This window comes from Falco peregrinus, chromosome 6 (assembly GCF_023634155.1).
Source record: "Falco peregrinus isolate bFalPer1 chromosome 6, bFalPer1.pri, whole genome shotgun sequence".
NCBI classification, from domain to species: Eukaryota; Metazoa; Chordata; class Aves; order Falconiformes; family Falconidae; genus Falco; species Falco peregrinus.
Window position 1 is genome coordinate 27,029,870 of NC_073726.1, and position 19,557 is coordinate 27,049,426.

The following is a 19,557-nucleotide window of genomic DNA, read 5'->3' on the forward strand; positions in this document are numbered from 1 at the left end:
TCAAAAATGTTGGAGTTCTTGATTACTGGGAACACTAGTTCTTCTACAGTTCTGTTATGTGTCTACTGCTGTATGGTCTTTTCTAGCATGTCAGTGGAGTACAAAATCCTTGAGTTCTGCCATCCTTCTGTTAGCCTAGATCATTGAAACCAAGCAACAAAATGCCCTGTTTTCTCTCCTGCTGGCTCACATGGATGGTGACAGCCTCCTACAGTTATCAGTCACATCCCTCGCTCATTGCTGGAGGTCTACTCTGTGACTGTGAACATTGCAAACCTGCTGCTAATCCTAGCATGGAAATGCTGTTTTTCATGAGTTCTTTTTCTTTTTGAAAAACTTAGGAAGTTGATAAAAAAGAAAGGAAGCATTGAGCTTGTTAATTCAGTTAATAATTAAGAAATGCCAAATTTTATCTGAATGTGTGACTATAAATCACGCCCTGAAATACATACATTATCAAAAATGTTTCTCCCAGAAACGTGTAGAATGAACTTACAGATCCACAGAATGAATCAAGTTCTTCAGCTTGCATGGCACAAAGCTCCTCAGCTGGAAAATGTGTCTGTAGGATAAATGAGGGAGAGCCTGCATGGCTCACCTCAGTGCCGGGGCGATTCCTTGCCCTTCCCACTCTCCCTGGCTGGGCAAGCAGGAGCAATAAGACCAGACACAATACTGTGGCTCGTGGCAGAGCCATAGCAGGAGTGAGACTCCAGACTGACTCTACATTTTTAGTTAGACTGCCGCTTGCTGAGGTCAGAAACCAGAACTCTGGGCTTTCTCACACACTAGCCTGCCCGGAGTTACAGCCCCTATGCCCAGCACCCTCTGACTTCCACACACTGAAAATGAACCAGGACCTCACCTGCATCAAGCTTCACCTTGTAACTTCAAACTTGACCTTGTGTTTGTCTTTGGTAGCCAGCAGGCGAACAAATTACCCGCTGAAGTTCAAGACTGTAATCTTCTAGTTGCTACATCCCCTGACAATAAAAGAGAGGACGGGGCAGGTTCAATTTTCACAGGGCTTGCTTTCCCTTGTGAAAGTGACTCTATAGAAAGGGTTGCACTCGTTCTTTCTTTTCTCTTCCGTGAGTAACAAATCAGAGCTCAACATTTCTGAGTCTTTCATGTTTGCTAGCAAATGCAGTATGTTAATATGCACGTTGGTAATTATTTATTGTTATCATTATTTTCCCAGATTCTTCTTGTCTCCAATGGAGGAAAGTTTATGAAAAAGACACTGATTGGGGAAGCTTATATCTGGCTTGACAAAGTGGATCTAAGGAAAAGAATAGTAAACTGGCACAAACTGTTGGTCAGCTCCACACAAACACACTGAGCAGAGCTATCTGCTTAGGGCACAAAACCTGCAGAGTCTGCTATAAACAGCATCCCTCCAAGACTATAGTTTGATATCATTGTGTTTAGCTAGTCTTTCAGAATACAAAGTAGAAAAGAGCAGTCTCTGGGCTACATAGCACACTTAAATGAGGGCTAGTAGACTTGTTTTGCTGCAAAAGACAGCAAAAGTAAAAGAAAACCTGGGCCCAGAAGCTAAAGTGAGGCTGTTTGAAACGAAGACTGATACGAGGGCTCCGTGTTATTGGACTCTGTGAAGAGAGTAACTGTGAAGGAAATAACGAAGGCTGGAAGGCAGGTGTTCCCGTAGAGTTCAGCTGCAGCTGGAGGTAGTGCGATGGAAAGAGCAGTCTGGTTTTCTGTGCAATCAGAAGGAGATCATTTTATGCAAAAGCACCTAGGGTGATTGACTTTCCAAATCTCACTGATCAGAAGTGCAAAACTTGTTTCTCTGCACCTTAGGATCTCTGATAAATTGCTGTAGTGAGATTATGCCACTTGACACAAACTGCAAGTCGTTTGCCAGAGTGGTAATGTTGTTTTACATTAGTTTTTTTCCTTCTTCCTTTTTCCTTCAAAAACCATACTGTGGAAAATCAGATCTGATTGTTTCATTTGTTTCTGTGTGTTAACAATGAATATAAACCACTGTCCTAGAATGTAATGGACAAAACTATACCAATAGTCTATAATTTTGGATGTGGTTTTAAAGACAAAGAAAGGACAGGATGCCAACTGCACTACATCAGGAAGAAAAAATGCTGTTTTGATGTCAGTGACACTGTACTTCACCCTATCCTTTGAATCAGCAGTTTTAAAAAAAAGTTTGGAATTGAAGAGACTTAAGCACTGGGACTAACAAAATCATTTCAGCTAGTCCTTCCTTTTTTCAGCAACCAGTCTTACTCTGAAACTCTACCGAGATGATGAATTCTAGGCTATTTGGTGGGCACTTTGGAGCAGTAGACCCACCGTGCTAACCAACCTGCTTGGTGCAGGGCTCTGTATCAACACTAGTGCTGCACTCAAAATCTAAGGGGAAGGGACAGCAGGGAGGGTACTGCCGGGGTGCTGTTGCATTAGAGATAATTGGAAATATCCTCTTGCTGTCTCAGGTGAATGTCTGAGTATAATCCGCTCAACATCATGGCTTCTCAGTTAAGAAAGAATTAAATTGGAAGGTACTTGAAACCTTTAAGACTGTGTCAGCACTTCCACGCCTGAAGTCCCACTGCCCGGGGCTTGAAGCTGAGCAGTTAGCTCACCTGGGAAGGCACTGCTGCCTGGGACGGCTTAGGCTGGTGGTTGTATTTTGCCTTGTATCAGTTTTGGGGAAGAAGGGAGAGCTTTTTCTCCCATTCCTAAAAGCATAGTAGTTTCTTTAAAAAACAAGAATCAATACGACACTAACTCCCAAGTTACTCAGAAGTCATTTAATATTTCATAGCTTCATTAAAGAGTAGTTTCCCTGGAAATATTACCTCATGACCTTTGCATATTTAAAAAGAAAATGACCAAGCTTCTGCACTTCAGATGTTTATTTTTCTTGCCCAATAAGGGCTTTTCAAAAATTATTTAATGTCCACCTTCTTACATTTTCTGAATATACATAGTACACTTCCACAGGCTGTGCAAGACCAACTGAAAATATTCTTCTGGAAAATAATATATGCTTGAAAGAAAAGGGAGAAATAAGGCTCAGTTTATTCAGAAGATGGACTGACCATGAAAAAGCTACACCATTTAATCTGGTGACACTTCCCACATACAGTTTTTGATTTAACTTTGTGAATTTAGCAGTGTGGAAAAAGAATTTGAGAAGGAACACACAGAAGATATTAATACTGTACACACAAAGGAAACTCCTGTTAAGGTATTGATAACCTGTTGGCAGCCTGCTTAACTTGCAAGCAAAGCAATCTTATCAAAATCTTATTAGCTATCTTAAAAACACAACATCACTGACAGTGGAAGTAGGATGTGTGCTTTGATGAATTTTATGTTTTCACCAGTATATGTATACCCTACCTCTCATATATTTTAAAAACAGTCCTCTGGAGTTATTGTAAACATCCTATATGTTTTGATGTTGTGTGATGTTTTTATAAGACAACAAATACTTCAAAGAAAAAAATCCCCAACTGAACCAAAAAATCCTACGTGGATATATTTGACATATGTGTTGCTCTTTTGGTGGGTTATTTTGCATTACTGATGGCTATAGTATATTCTTTCTTTGAAAAAAAGAAAAAAGAAAAAAAAAAGTCCAGTTTCAATTACTGTGTGAAGTACAAGCCATGAGGTGTGCAATTTTGTGCAAACTGCCGGTAATTTTGTTTTTGCTAAGATTTATTATGAAGACAGCAAGTCACGCTGGTAGTTGCTATGGAGATTTCCAGCAGGAACAAGCACTATCTGGCTGCCTGACTGGGAAGCCTGTAATCATCACTCCTGATTGAGAAGCAGACAGGCGTGCTTTGCTCTCACACACATAAAAATGTGGCCAATATTTTGTAAAATACTTTGTGTTGGGTGGTATAGCTGCGGCTGTATGGAGCAGCTACCTTTGTGGTGTAATCAGCTGTCGGCAAGGGTTTAATTTAAGCATCTTTGATTCTCTGAACAACATGCAAAATGTTTCTGCACGTTGAAATGGCAGTTTTGGACTCCTGTTGTGAAACGCAGAGTAGAGTTTGTCAGGAGTGCAGCACTGCCTTGGCCAGCTGCAACAAGGCCAGGGCTCCTTTGGTGTCACCCAGGGTGGGCTAGCGACAGACCTGGGCCCAGCACACTCCCTCTTTTCTGAGGCAGCATCATTCAGAGGTCAAAGGATGCTTTCAAAGTGTGCCAAGTTCCTTTTTTTGACCAAATTTCTAGGTTGTACTGGAATCACTCTATGCAACACAGATTCATGTTTGAATGCATTTTTTTCTTTTTCTTTTTCTTTTTTTTTTTCTTGTTTTATGAATGAAGTCAGGAAAAACTCTCTTGTGACAATGTTTTTTAAAAAATAATCAAACAAGGACTATTAGTATTTTTTTACTTTTTTGTATATATCTCAGTATATTTTTTTCACTGTTTTCTCATTAATTTTTGTTTCTTTCACCTGGCCAAAAGTGCTTAGATGTGGCAACAGCTTTTATAATTTCTGAGTGATTGCTTGTTAATGAGTTCACACATACCTACAATTGCTTTGAAAACACATATTGCAGGAAGGCAATAGCAGAAGTATTTTAACTTTTTTTATTCATAAATCTGCTGAGTCAACAGAAATTGAAGCCGTTTCTTTGTTCAAGGCCTTGTGTAGTGGAAACAAGCTGAAAAATGAGCAAAAGCACAGTGTTGTGTGTTTACAAATGACAGGGATTTCTATTATCATTATTATTATTATGCATACAATAAGCAGCAAACAGCCACTTTTTTTTTTTCAGGTTAAAACTAGACATGAGAGTTTCTGTGATGAATGTTGAGCTAGTTCCTTATCATTACACTTTAAAGGGATAGTATCCAGAGGCGATGAATGCTGCTTCTTCGTTATTAACCATGTTTTTACATTACATGGATCCTGTGTGGAAGAAACCAAAACCCAACCCAAACCAGCTGAAGTCAATAACAACCAATCTGTTGACTTAAACTGGCTTGAAATCAAGACCTAGGAAATATTTGATTCATTTTTTTCTGGATGCTGGGTGTTTGCATGGTTAGGTTGTGGGGTATGGTAGCTGGTAACCAGCTGATATTGATTCTTACTTTGAGGATGATTATGAAGAAAAAGAAGACATCTATTACATTGTAAGCTAGTGTGTGCCCAATAGAGATTATTTAATTAGGATTTAGTTTCATGGAGATATCATAAAGATGTTAATAGTATTTTTTTAAATTATTATTTGAATCATAACTGACACTATTTTTAAGTACTTTATTTTGATTGCTACAGTGTTGAATGTCCCAGATTTCATTATTTAAGTATATATCTAGATATGTACATACCTATGTGAATAACAGAGAAAGTTTGCATTTGTGTGAGTGTAAGTTATAAAGGTAATGAAACAGAGAGGAAATTTAGTGTAAGTATCCACCTACATTATATTTAAACCATAGTCCTACACGCCTTGTGAATTTTTGGTACACCTGGCATGTAGGATCAGTTGCTCTTTATGAATACATGTTGCCTTTAGAAGGAAAATAGAAGGAATAAATGAGACCGGATACTCTCTCTTTAAATCATAAGAAGCATTTTAATGTTTTCTATATGTTCCATTTTCTTATTTTGAAAAGATTAATAGGTAAATATATTGATGAGCTCAAAAAAATATAATATATATAGATATCCATAACTCAAATAGATGATTTGAGCAAAAGCCGTTTTCTTAATTTGTTACCCTGTAAATAAGTATACATTTTTGTAAAACCAACAGTTTAAATTATTAACTCCATCTGACATCCAAGCATGTGAATGTGTTCTTATTTGACTGTGTCTTATAGATGTTCAGTGACGTGCTCAGGTGCTCCACAATGGCTGACTAACATGTGCTGTCATGCTATGGACAACGTGTACAGCATACCCAATGTTTAAAAAAATCCAAAAATACCAAAAAACCCACAAAAATACAAAAAAAAAGATTAATCCTTGGAGAAATGTAATGTTTCCACAGTGAATGTTGCATGCATAGGTGGTGGTTTGTTGATGCTCATTTTGGTTTGAATTTCTTTTAATTTTGATTTTGCTTCCAGATTCATCAGGAAAAAAAAATACAGATTTGTTCTAAAAGTTGTAAAAACTGGAAAAAAAAAAAAGCAGTATGGGAATTGTATAAAAATGCTTGTAAATCTGTCTCAGTTTTCACTTTATGTATAAATCCATGTCATGGTTTTGTGATTGTATACAGGATGTATCTTGAGAACTTATGCAAATTGTGCTCTATAAAGGCTGTTATCCCAGTCTGAGAAATAAATATTTAAAATATCTGGTTTGGTTTCTTTTCCGTAATTAGCACAAAAATCTATTTTGCTGGTTCAAATCTCCCATTTGTTGACCACAGTGGTTTTATTGTAACGCTGTACACACTGCCCATTTTCATGTGTCCTATTTCAGCATTAGCACAACTCCCAGGGTACCAGTAACATCCCACATTTCAGTTTGAAATGAGGAACAGTTGGTTCATCGCAACTTTTCTTCAAACAAGTCAGAACCAGAATCCACATGCAACTTGTTGATATCTTCACCCAGATTCGTCTCTGACATCCCATATACTTGTTGATACTTTCACATGGATTCATCTCTGACATCCCATATAGAGAACAAAAAAATGCGCACACATCAGCACAGTTTAGGAATGTACAAGGTTTTGTCTTCTCACTGTGAAGAAAATAAAATTGAAAATGTAGCCTAACTCTGTACCCTTCAGGTTCCTGATGAAGGCAGGATCAGAAAGCACCTGAGAAACCCTAAAGGGATTTTCTGTCTCTTTCCTCCAGTAGAAAGGTTTCCAGGAACTGTATCTTCTAGACCATATTATAAATAAGAAATCAGTTTCTTTCAGCAATCATTTTTATATTACAGAGTTGTGCCTGACTTGGAGAACATCTGTGAGATTTTCCCACAGAGCTTGCATTTATGAGTCACATCTAGACCTATATTTATTGTGTTTGCATAGTTTCCCTCTTTGATACAAATAATAAAAATTTCATTCTCCCCAAGCAAGATAAATTGATGTTTGAGTCTGGCACCTGGAACACGTAGCCTGGATTTTTCTCTTTCTGTCAGGTGATGCCCTTTTCTCAAGAAATAGCATAGTGAGAAATAGGCAACAATTTTGAGGATGCCTCAAGAAAAGAGTACCCTTCTCTACATTAGCCTACTTGCTACAGCAGTGACAGAGGCTAACTTCTACTAATGTCCACCAGGAGCCAAACTCGACTCTTCCCGGTACCTGCTTTAACCACAGAGATGTATGTTCAGGGTACTTTGGGTACCTCTCTCTGAGGAAATAGTCATGGCTACAACCAACACTTCACCCCATGCTCAGCCCCACTTCTCAGCATCCTCTTATTTTGGTGACGGAGATGCTCTCCAGCATGCTGGCCCTCTGGAAACGGTTAGAAAACATTCCTAAAATGCTAAAAACTTCATGGGACAGAAAGCTGACTGGAACTAGCTGCCATGGAAGCTGTAGGTTTATCTGAATTGAGGTCTGTGAAACTAGCTTGCTGGAAGAAAACCCCAGCATCCCTTTACATGCACAGAGAGAATGATTAAGTAATATGCTTCTTTTTTTTAAATAAATAATGATGTTTAACAACAATGTGTGTTTACTCAGTTAAAGCATGGAGCAGGCAAGAAATATTTCCTCACAGTGCTGTTGCGGAGTTTAACCCAGCAGCTGCACGTGGTACAACGATGTGAACCTGGGAATCGGGTGGTTCACGGAATATTTTTAAAACATAGGCTGAAATTAAAGCTCATAGAGAGAGAACTCACCGAGCAATATACCCAGGGGTTCGGCTCAGCGTTCTGGCTCTGAGGCGGCGTCCCTCGGCTCTCAGACGCGGCCATTAAACGCCACTGATGTCTGAGCGCGGTGCGCGCTGCCCCCTGCCGCACCGCCCGGCCGCATCCCGCGGGCACCCAGCTCACGCTGCTGCAACCGCTCCCACTGCCGTTCGCAGCCCTTGTTAGTAATTCTCTTTTCAAAAATAAAAATAATCCTGACTTACTCCTCTCTCTTCCAATGAAGTCACCTATCAAAGACACCTGCTTCTCTACGCTGTCCTCCTTCCAGCGTACTCTCCTCCCCTCTGCTCTCAGGCCCTCTCGTAGGCTGTACAGATTTCTCAACACACTTCAGTTTCACTTAAATTAGTGTCGTGGTTTAACCCTGGCCGGCAACCAAGCACCATGCAGCCGCTTGCTCACTCCCCCCCCCCAGAGGGATGGGAAGGAGGATCGGAAAGAAAGGTAAAACTCAAGGGTTGAGATAAGAACAATGTAATAGGTAAAGCAAAAGCTGCGCACACAAGCAAAGCAAAGCAAGGAATTCATTCACCACTTCCCCTGGGCAGGCAGGTGTTCGCCCACTCCCAGGACAGCCGGGCTCCATCACGCGTAACTGTTACTTGGGAAGACAAACACCATAATGCCAGATGTCCCCACCTTCCTTCTTCTTCCCCCAGCTTATATACTCAGCCTGACGCCATATGGTATGGAATGCCTCTTCGGCTAGCTTGGGTCACCTGTCCTGGCTGTGTCCCCTCCCAATGTCCTGTGCTCCTCCAGCCCTCTGGCTGGCAGGGCCCAAGGAACTGAAAAGTCCTTGATTTAGTATAAACATCACCCAGCAACAGCTAAAAACATCAGTGAGCTCTCAGCATCGTTCTCACATCAGAGCCAAAACACAGCACTGTACTAACTACTAAGAAGAAAATTAACTCTGTCCTAGCTGAAACCAGGACAATTAGTAACTCAAGCATGTCTTCACATAAGAACTTAAAATTTTAAATTGTTGAAATTGTCCCCAGGAACACAGGTCTCCAGGCATATTTTCCTGACCCTGAATGTCTCTCTGCTTTGGAACATCTCCATGAAGGTTTTCTTCCCAGGGACCACCAAGCCTTTGAGGTCCAGCAGAAGTTACAGCTCCCAGCTATGCCAACATGCAAAAGAGTATCCAACCTACTGAAAACCTGTGAATCATTTGATCTCCTGTTTTATTGGGAAGGCCAAACTCTCAGGGACTCTAGTAAGAACATTGCAGCAAATATCTTCAACAACATTATTTTCATGGAATCATAGAATAGTTTGGGTTGGAAGGGACCTTTAAAGGTCCTGCAACAAGCAGGGACATCTTCAGCTAGATAAGGTTGCTCAGAGCCCCATCCAACCTGACCCTGAATGTTTCCAAGGATGGGGCATCTATCATCACTCTGGACAACCTGTGCCAGTGTTTCATCACCCTCATGGTAAAAAAAAGAAATCTTCCTTATATCCAGTCTGAATCTACCCTCTTTTAGTTTAAAACCACTACTCCCTGTCCTATTGCAACAGGCCCTGCTAGAAAGTCTGTTCCCATCTTATAAGCCCCCTTTGTACTTTGGAAGGCCACAATCAGGTTTCCCCAGAGCCTTCTCTTCTCCAGGCTGAACAACCCCAACTCTCTCAGCCTTTCCCCATAGCAGAGGTGTCCCAGCCCTCCAATCATTTTTGTGGCCTCCTCTGGACCTGCTTCAACAGGTCCGTGTCTTTCCTGTGCTGAGGGCTCCAAAGTTGGGTGCAGCGATGCAGGGGGGGTCTGTAAGAGCAGAGCAGAGGGGCAGAATCTCCCCCCTCACCCTGCTGGCCACGCTGCTGGTGACACAGCCCAGGATACAGCTGGCTTTCTGGGCTGTGAGTGCCCATTGCCAGCTCATGTCTAGTATTTAACCACCAGTACACCCATATCTTTCTCCACAGGGCTACTCTCAATTCATGTCTGCTTGTACACGGGAACTAGGAAACTCCTTCATCCCTTCCTTTTTCTAGGTGATGTTCCTGACACACCTGATGCAGAAAGAGCACTGCATCTCTTTCAGCCCTGCTTCATAAGAACACCAAGTTCAACAAATTTCAGTCTGTCAGTTAAAGGTATTTATGAATTTAGGCCACAACAATAAGCAAAATAATGTAGTAAAAACCAGTTACAAATTATCAGAGATCTCTCCAAATTGGTCACACCAGCATGTATCACTTCAAACTGGGGAAAAAAATAAAAACTAAGCACACAGGGATACTTGGATGATTTATCTCTATCAGTATAGCTAAAATGGTATGATTGTTTGCAGACAAAGACTCAGGCACTGAAGGTTTGACAGAAGAAAGGTAATTTCTAGTTTGTACAGGCTGGTCATTTTACTGTGGTTACCATTTCAGAGTGGCTACTACTTCGGTCTTTCCAAAGGATCTAGTATTGCCTGATCCTATAACATTCCACTTACTTCATCAGATTTATCATTTTTAGATGATGTATCAGATATGATTTCAAACACAGATGAAAATACAGAAGAAAACCTTTATTTCAGCACAGACTCAGAAAGTTCTTTGTATCAGCAGTTCAGCATCCACAGCTGTGATAAAGATGGAAGGCACTGCCAGCAAATTGGGAGCTGGAATCAATACATGAGTTAGTAGGGTTCTTGCTGTTTAGAGGGGCCTTGACAGTCAGGAGAAATAGGCTGATGGGAAACTCATGAAGTTGAAATATGCAGATGTGAAGTCCTGAACCTGTGATGAAATAACCCCATGCAGCAGGCTGGGGCAAACTGAATGAAGTTTGTCTTTGCAGAAGACAACTTGTGAATATGAGTTAGCAGCACGCCCTTATTACAAAGAAGACCAACCAGAGACTAGGGCTCATTATCACAAATGTAACCAGCACATCAAAAAAGTATTATTTCTTTCTATTTGGCACCTGTAAGAACTGACAGTATTGTGTATAGATTTAGGCCTTCCAGTAGTAGAAAGACACTGATGAACCTAAGCAAGGCCAGCAGATGCCTACCAACATGATCAGGAGGCTGGCACATATGAAGTATGAGGAGAGCCTTGAGATAGTTGGATTTATTTGGCTTGGAGAAGATAAGGTTAAGCATAGCTGTCTACAGATGCCTTACAGGAAGGTACAAAGAAGAAAGAACCAGACTCTCGGAGGTGTGCAATGATATGACAAGAGTCAACAGGGACAAATTACAAGATGAGAAATTCTGCTTATATATTTGGGTAAAAAAAACACAGAAAAAACTGCAACAGGCTGCCCACAGAGTTTGTACAATCCACATCCCTGGGAGTATTTAAAACTTCTGGACAAGTCCCTGAGCAACCTGATACCTCTGGACTTGCTTTGAGCGAGGGTGGGGAATTTGACTAGATGACCTGTCCTCATGTCTTCCGAACTAAACTACTGTCTATGACTCCAGAGTTAATATAACAGCCAGAAATTACATCTTTGTATTACAGCTTCATTTTTTACATATTCAAGGACAGTTCCTCTGGCTTTATACATGTCACAGTCACCAATATACATAATATTTTAGTTAGATTAAACATCATGGTTTATTATTATTATTATTATGTGGTTGTGAGATGAAGTGCTTCTGTACAAAGAAGGAAGATACAGCACCCCTTGTTTGGCAACAGTGCAGTCCCACTGCTCTTGAGTGTAATTTACTGTTGCCCAGCCATTGCTCCCACACAGAAGGTGTCAGGAATTCTCTTGCTGGCTCTCACCTGCCCTTTGCAGCCACAGAACCGACCCAACAAAACTCCAGCTACCTGCTTTCTGACACAAGAGAACAGTCCCTTCACTCTCCTACTTTGACGGAGCCCAAACGCACATTGAAACCGTCCACCCACTGATCCCACAGAGTAGCTGCCAGGAAGGAATTCTGTTGCTGGCTCTAACTAGCCATGGAACCGACACACAAAACTTGGGCTATGTCCTGGTGTAACCCCAGCCGGCAGCCAAACACCACGTAGCTGCCGCTCACACCCTCCTCATCTGGAGGGATGGGGAGGAGAATCAGAAAGGAATGTAAAAGTCAAGAGTTGAGATAAGAACAATTTAATAATTGAAATAAATTGGAAAATAAATAATAATAATAATAATTATTATTATTATTATTATAATAATTATAATGAAAAGGAGGGAGAGGGGGAGAGGAATGAAATCCAAGGGGAAGGGAAGAAAGAAAACAAGTGATGCACAGTACGATTGCTCACCACCCGCTGACTGATGCCCAGCCAGCCCCTGAGCAGCGATCATCAGGACCCAGCCAGCCCCCACAGTTTATGTGCTGAGCATGACATCCCACAGAAAGGAATACCTCTTTGGCAAGTTTGAGTCAGCTGTCCTGGCTGTGTCCCCTTCCAATTCCTTGTGCCCCTCAAGCCCTCTCACTGGCAAGGCCTAAGAAAGTGAAAAGTCCTTGACTTGCTAAAAGAATCACCTAGCAACAACTGAAAAAAAACCCAGTATGTCATCAACACTGTTCTCACAACAAAGCCAAAACTCAACACTGCACTACCTAAGAAGAAAATTACATTATCCCATCTGAAATCAGGACAGACTATCTCCTTTCTGAACCAAGAACATGGTCCCCTCACTCTCACACTCTAATGGAGCCTGACTTATACACTGGAAACGTCCAGCCGCTGCTCCAACACCAAAGGTGCCAGGAAGGAATTACCTTGGTGGCCCTCACCTTCCCTTTGCAGCCAATGAACTCCTGCAACAAAACTTGGGCTACCTGCTTTCTGAAGCAAGTAAATGGTCCCCATGCTTTCTCAACTCTAACAGAGCCCGCCAGCCACACTGGAATTGTCCAGCAACCGCTCCCACACAGAAAGATCCAGGAAGAAATTCTGTTGCTGGCTCTCACCTTCCCTTTGCAGCCATGGAACCAACAGAACAAAACTTGGCTAACTGCTTTCTGAGCCAAGGAAAAGGTTCCCGCACTTTTGGACTCCAGTGGAGCCCTGCTTGCACATTGGAAATGTCCAGCCATTGCTCCCACACCGAAGGTGGCAGGAAGGAATTCTCTTGCTGGCTCCCACCCTTCCCTGGGAGCCATGGAACTGACACAACTATACATAGGCTACCTGCTCTCTGAGCCAAAAAACGGTGCAAAAGTGAGGCAACCGATTTCGTGGCTGAGAAAGCAGGTAGCCTAACTTTAGTTGTGTGGCTACCAGGGGAAGGTGAGAGCAAGAGAATTCCTTCCTGTGAACTTCTGTGTGGGAGCAGTGGCTGGATGTGTCCGATGCGGCTGACAGACTCGGTTACACTGAGAAAGCATAGGAACTGTTTTGTTGGCTAAGTAAGCAAGTAGCCCAAGTTTGGCTGTGGCAGTTCCATTGCTGCAAAGTGAAGGTGAGGGCCAGCAACAGAATTCCTTCATGCTACTTTCTGTGGGGGATCAATGGCTGAACATTTCCAATGGGGCTGAGGGGCCCTGCTAGAGTTCAGAAAGCATGTGGGGTCCATTTCCTTGGCTTGGAAAGCAGCTAGCCCAAATTTTGTTGCAGCAGATCCATGGCTGCAATGGAGAGGTGAGGGCCAGCAACAGAATGCCTTCCTGGCACCTTCTGTGTTGGAGCAGTAGCTGAACGCTTCCAACGTGGCCAACAGGCCCCTCTAGACTTGAGGAAGCAGGCAGAACATTCTCTTGGCTCAGAAAGAAGGTAGCCCAAGTTTAGTTGCAGCAGTTCTATGGCTGAAAAGGGAAGGTGAGGGCCAGCAACAGAATGCCTTCCTGGTACCCTTGAAAGGGTAGCAGTGGCCAGGCATTTCCAATGCAGGGTACAAGTTCCGTTACAGTTGAGCAAGCATGGAGACTGTTTACATGGTTCACAAAGCAGGTAGCCCAAGCCCTGTTGCAGCAGATCTGTGGTGGCCAAGGGCCTGTGACAGCCAGCAATGCAACTCCTGCCTGGTGCCTTCCCTGTGGCAGCAGAGGCCAGATGTTTGCAGTTGCAGCCAAGGGCCTCTAGTAGAGCTATGAATTTACCACAGCCACTTCCTTGGCCGAGAAAGCAGGTAGCCAGAGCCCTGTTGCAGCAGGTCTGTGGTGGCCAAGGGTCAGCAACTGTAGAAGAATGAAGCTGGGTTAATTATCATTGATAATGTACAGCTGTGGGCTGGCTTCAGGGGCAGCAGGCTGGTCAATATAGGTAAGGTGCAGCTGTGGCTGGGCAATTCAAATGGCTGGGCAGCCAATGAAGAGAGAGAGGAAGAAACAAGGGAGGAGAGAGCACATGCCTTAGATGAGATGAAGGTAGCAGAGGGGCTGTTTGAAGAATGTGTTGGTATGAGATGGTGAAAGACCTTGTTGTAGCTTGATAGTTTTGAGAGTGCTGTAATCAAGCAACAGAATTTCTTCCTGACCTCTTCTGTGTAGGAGTATTTGCTGGATGTTTGCAATGTGTCCCATGGGCTGTGTTAGAGTGAGAATGTGCTGGGGCCATTCACTTGGCTCAGAAAGCAGGTAGCCCACATTTTATTGGGTTAGTTCTATGGCTGCAAAGGGAAGGTGAGGGCCAGCAACAAAATTCCTTCCTGCATCTTCTGTGTGGACTCCTTTTGTATACTTTCCTAAATGTGAGGGAGAAGTATTAGTAACCAGAGTGTTTTATGCACATGCAGATATTCATTGTTTGTCCATTTTCTGTTTCAGCAATAGTTACCCTGAAATAGATATATTTCCAGCCTATGTTCCTTTTAAACTTAAACCTGTGCTCCTGCTTCCTGATCTTCCCCATTCCTGTGAGGTTTTTTTTCAGAGTACTTGTTCCCAAATGTGTTTCTAGTTTTCATCAGTATCTGTTGAACCGCTGCATCTTCTTGTGACTACAGAGGCAATTGGGTCTTTTTCTGTTCTGAGCATCAGCCTCATAAAAGAAGCACTCGAATTGTGTTTAATAATGTATTTGCTTACAGAGACAGTAACACTTTGGTGTGGGGGTGCACTTTCTGCTTACTGATTTTATATTGCCTAAAACAATGACCCATCAGATCACAGGGCTTTGTGGCTGTACTGTAATACCAACAGGGGGTATCACATTTAAATACTAATTTTAAAGTGCTGAAGGACACTGAGAGACCTGAGAGCTAGGTCTGCACTGGGCTTTCCCCGCTTGCCCATTTTAATTTTCTCGTGGTTGTTTATTATTCATGGTAATTTACTGAAAAGTTCTTACAGAACTTACTTTTAGTATTTGGTAGGAATCTGTAGAAAAAAAAAATCCATTTAGAAGCAAATGAGATCATATTAAATACATCACAGCAGTTTTCAAAGTCTCTGCTTGGTGTGGCAAAGGCCAGCACACAGCAGACACAATGCCTGTGCTAGCTCTGGGAGGAGCTCCCAGTCCGCTGCAACTCTGACCAGCAACCCTTTTAAATGGTGTGTGAATTTCAACAGAATCAACCTTATTTCTTTTTCTTCCAGTTCCTTCTCTTTCTCTGCCTTCTTGCACTTTTTCTGTCCATTTCCAAGGAAAGAATTTTTTTTTTGGTCTTCTCCAAAAAGCTTCCTTTTAATACAGTGTTTCCAGCTCCCTGGAAATTCTGTTTTTTCACTTTGATTGACAACCTCATGTTTCCTTTCACACCCACCCCCACTACAGATTTTTTTTTTTTTTTTTTTTGGCTGTGGCTTCCCCAGTGCATTAAACAGACCTGCTGCTGCCTTTTCTGAGAAAGTGCTGAAAAAACTTTTCCAATTTCAGGCAGCTTTCCTTTTTATAGCATTTGCTAGCAGCACTGTGGTTATGGCTGACCTCACACTTCCAACTAGAAATAACTAGAAGCCGGGACTGCAAGCACCAGACAGGGCTTTTCTAACCTTTAGCTGTATTAATCCTTCATACAAAATAAAAAAGGAGATGATAAGGGACATAAATGCAACTTCATCATTGGATCATTACAGAAACTTTCAGTGTATCACACTGTGCTAGGAAAAGATGTTTTAAAATTCAAGTGTGCTTAGCTGCTATAAAGCACTCTGGGCTCTCCATTCTAATGTTGCTAGATAGCACGCATGGACAGTGAAGATAGTATACAGGATCCCCTTCTTTATGAAGCACAAGTGTTCATCTGGGTCTTTATTTCCTTGGCTTTCAATGAGCCCAGATGGGACATGCACCTTGTAGGAGTACCTGCTTCACCACAACGGTCAGTGTAACCAGCAGCTCATCCCAGGGCAAAGGCAGATTTTGTTGGGATGCAGCTGAAATGTAAAACACATAGGCACACATAGGTAAATTAGTAAATATATACATATAGACACTTCCACCTATTAACTGAGATGCTGTGATGAAAAAGTGAGACTATTTTAAGGATCATGAGGCGGACATATCCCTAGCTGAGTTTCATGCAAATTATTTCTCATGAAATTCTGGCATTCCCAGAGGATCTTGTGACCTGATTTTCAATGCTGCTGAAGGCATTCAAATCCCACTGGGAGCCAGAGGGGTTCAGCACCTCTAAAACTCAAGGACTGCTTAATTCTGGTCAGGTGTGTAGTAGTTCCAGGATAACAGGAAGAGCAGGGCCCTGTTCTTGCACCCAGGCCAAGGGAAATAAATTATTTTCCTGCTTTGTGAATTCTGCTAACAAAGAGATAGACCAGTGCATTATGGTTTCCCCCATGTGGAACCTTCCAGGAGTGCCTAAAGAAAAAATGAAAAAGATTTTGCATTTTTGTTCCCATTTAGCCAGATCTCTGAGCCGAGTCCCAGCATCACAATGGCTGCTGTCTGTGTAACATATTTTACTGTATCCTTAGACAAGTTATGTTTTCTGTATTGGTATTAAGACAGAAATAGCACAGAAATTTCAGGACAATACTCACCTGGGCTGGGAATTTCTAAGGGCAGCAAGCTAAGGGCTCTTTACTTTGTCCATGCCTGTAATTCATATGGGTTTGCTGCATAACCTTCTTTGGGCCCTAGCTTTGGGGTGGGTTTTTTGTTGTTGTTGGTTTTTTGGTGTTTTGGGGTTTTTTGTCTATTTATTTGGGGTTTGGTTTGTTGTTTTTTTTTTTTTAAAAAAGATATTATTCTACTTTAGTAACAGAAAGATATGTCGTGTATCAGCCTTCTCTTTAGAAAAGCTTTAATTACTAGAAGTAGTCATTAAAAATCAGTTATAGGACTAATGTGTAGCAGATTCAGAAAAGTTTAGCCTGTACTCTAAAAGAAAGTGTTTTTTTTAAAAAAGAAATTGATTATTCTGCTAAAAGAAAGGACTTTAATTCATTTTTAACTCCATGACCGCCACTGGTATTTTGTAATAACCTGTAACCCAGTCTCAACACACCTGCCACTCCGGTCAGGCTCAGATTAGGTCCTTACCTGGCGGTACTGCTGTGTCCTCTAATTACATTTAGTGTTCCTCTGGCAAACAATCCAGTGTTCCGTTTGGCTTTGTCATTAAACATAAAGCTCCCAGTGTCATTGCTGCTCTAATTTTTGCAGTTACTGCTCAGAGCTTCCTCCGTCACTGTGTGGCAGCACTGCTCCATGTAATGGATACTGCTTAATTCCCTTCAGCTTGGGAACCAGGTGAATGATCAAAGCCCTTTTGTCACTAGACCTATCCCCGTTCCGCTTTATTTGCTGTTTTCTCTTATTATCCCCACAGTCATTTTTCATCCCTTTATTGTCCTCACTTTCTCAGAGGTTTTACAGTGATCGTATTTCCCTAGCTTTAACATTAGATTTTTTTGGTATGTGCATCCAATTATGAGAGTGTCAAGATGTGAACAATGAGCAGAATTACAAAATAAATGCGAGATTATAAGAGGCTTGGAAAGGTGGTATTCATTCCTGCCTTCAGAGTATCTAACCTTAGTTTCCCAATTTAGATACTTTAGATACTGCAAGGCTCTACACAATCAATAGAGACATGCACTCCTCTGCAAGGCTGTTCAGTGTCTGAATTAGAGACGGCTCCCAATGCCTCTCCAGGCTGCCTCCTTCCCTCTATGGATTGCATAGGCATCGTGGTTTAACCCTAGCTGGCAGCTCAGCCCCACGTAGCCACCTACTCACTCTGCCCGTGGTGGGGTGGGGGACAGAATCTGAAGGGTAAAAGTGAGAAAACTTGTGGGGTTGAGGAAAAGACAGTTTGATAGTAGAGCAAAAGCCATGCCTGCAAAGCAAAGGAAGGAATTAATTCAGCACTTCCCATCAGCAGTATCAGTTATATCCAGGAAAGCAGGGCTCCATCACACATAACAGTTACCTGGGAGGACAAATGCCATCAGTGTGACTGTCGTGTCATCCCTCGCCACCCCCCCCCCCCCCTTCCTTCTTCTTCCCCCAGCTTTATATGCTGAGCATGATGCTGTATGGTCTGGAATATCCCTTTGGTCAGTTGGGGGCAGCTGTTCTGGCTGTGTCCCCTCCCAGCTCCTTGTGCCCCCCCCAAGTCTTCTTGCTGGTGGGGTGGGGTGAGGAGCAGAAAAGCCCTGACTCTGTGTCAGTGCTGCTCAGCAATAATGAAAACATCCCTGTGTTATCAACACTGTTTCCAGCACAAATCCAAACCATGGCCCCATACCAGCTACTAAGAAGAAAATTAACTCTACCCCAGCCAAAACCAGACAATAGGGAACCAAGGGAAACCATTAAGATGCCTCTCGCAGATGGTGTGAACATTCACCTCACCCACACAAAAGGCACAAGGGAGCTCGCTGGAGGAACAGACTACCAGGATCCTCTCAGCCTGATGATCCTCCGACTGTATTGAAGGAGGTCTCTTCCAGATGTCAGTGTTTCTCTGTTGTGGTTATGAATAGAATGCTGTGAAAGATAAGGCAAGGATGTCTGGGTCTGGGGCCAAGAGCAAAAATTTGCCTAAAAGATCTCCATACTTGGGAACGGCCACTGTCGTTGCATGGCTTTGTGCCAAGCCATGTCTGCAAATGACACTTCTCACCACAAAATTATACCCTCTACCCACCTTGTCCCTGCCTCTGCTAGTAACTGCTTTTCCATAGCAAAATATGTTGAATTCTCTGGGTTCTTCCTGTTCACCTGTTTCCTGCCCTTTGGCCAACGGTCAGCTCATTTCATTTTCTCTCATTCCTTTTCTTTTCACCTAACAACAACCACCAGAGGCATCTTATTGGAACTGGGGAAAATATTCATTCATTTCCCATTATACAGGATTTTCATCCAATAAGAACACCAGAATCTTCCAAATGAGCACAAGTTTTATAGGGAAATAGTATGACAGAATGGTAATAGCTAACGGTTCCTTGGTACCACCTAAATCAGAAGGTTCACAGGGGGAACACAGCTAAAATCCACCCTGGGTAGAGAAGTTTAGTCACAGAAAACAAGAGCTCCGTTTGGAGCTGAAGCCAGGCACGTCAATACCAGATTGAGGCAAGAGGAGAAGGATGCTTTCGAGTGTCCTCAGGTGAAATATTTCTTGCAAGGGGCTTGATCCAGAATGCTGCTCATTAATGGGTTGTCAGTGACTTACATGATGTCTTACATTTTATCTTATCTTACATCTTATCTCCCCTGCTGTGTCAGATGCCAATGAGGCAGGACAAGGAATCACCAATGAAGTGCCAACCGCTCACGTGTGTTTTCTTCCCTCTGATGGAAGGGAATACCAGGTAGGAATCTGGACTCAGACCATAAGTCAGCCA

At 42.4% G+C, this 19,557-nt stretch overlaps 1 protein-coding gene across 2 annotated transcripts in view; it reads left to right on the forward strand.

Moving 5' to 3' along the window:
* PCLO (piccolo presynaptic cytomatrix protein) overlaps positions 1-6,329 on the forward strand; it is a 402,552-nt gene extending 396,223 nt beyond the window's left edge. For both annotated transcript variants that reach the window (XM_027790555.2, XM_055809071.1), the window contains exon 26: positions 1,202-6,329. In XM_027790555.2, the coding sequence (XP_027646356.2) occupies positions 1,202-1,342 (141 nt within the window). In that variant the 3' untranslated portion in view covers positions 1,343-6,329. The remainder of the gene's footprint in view (positions 1-1,201) is intronic.
* The last annotated feature ends 13,228 nt before the right edge of the window (positions 6,330-19,557 follow it).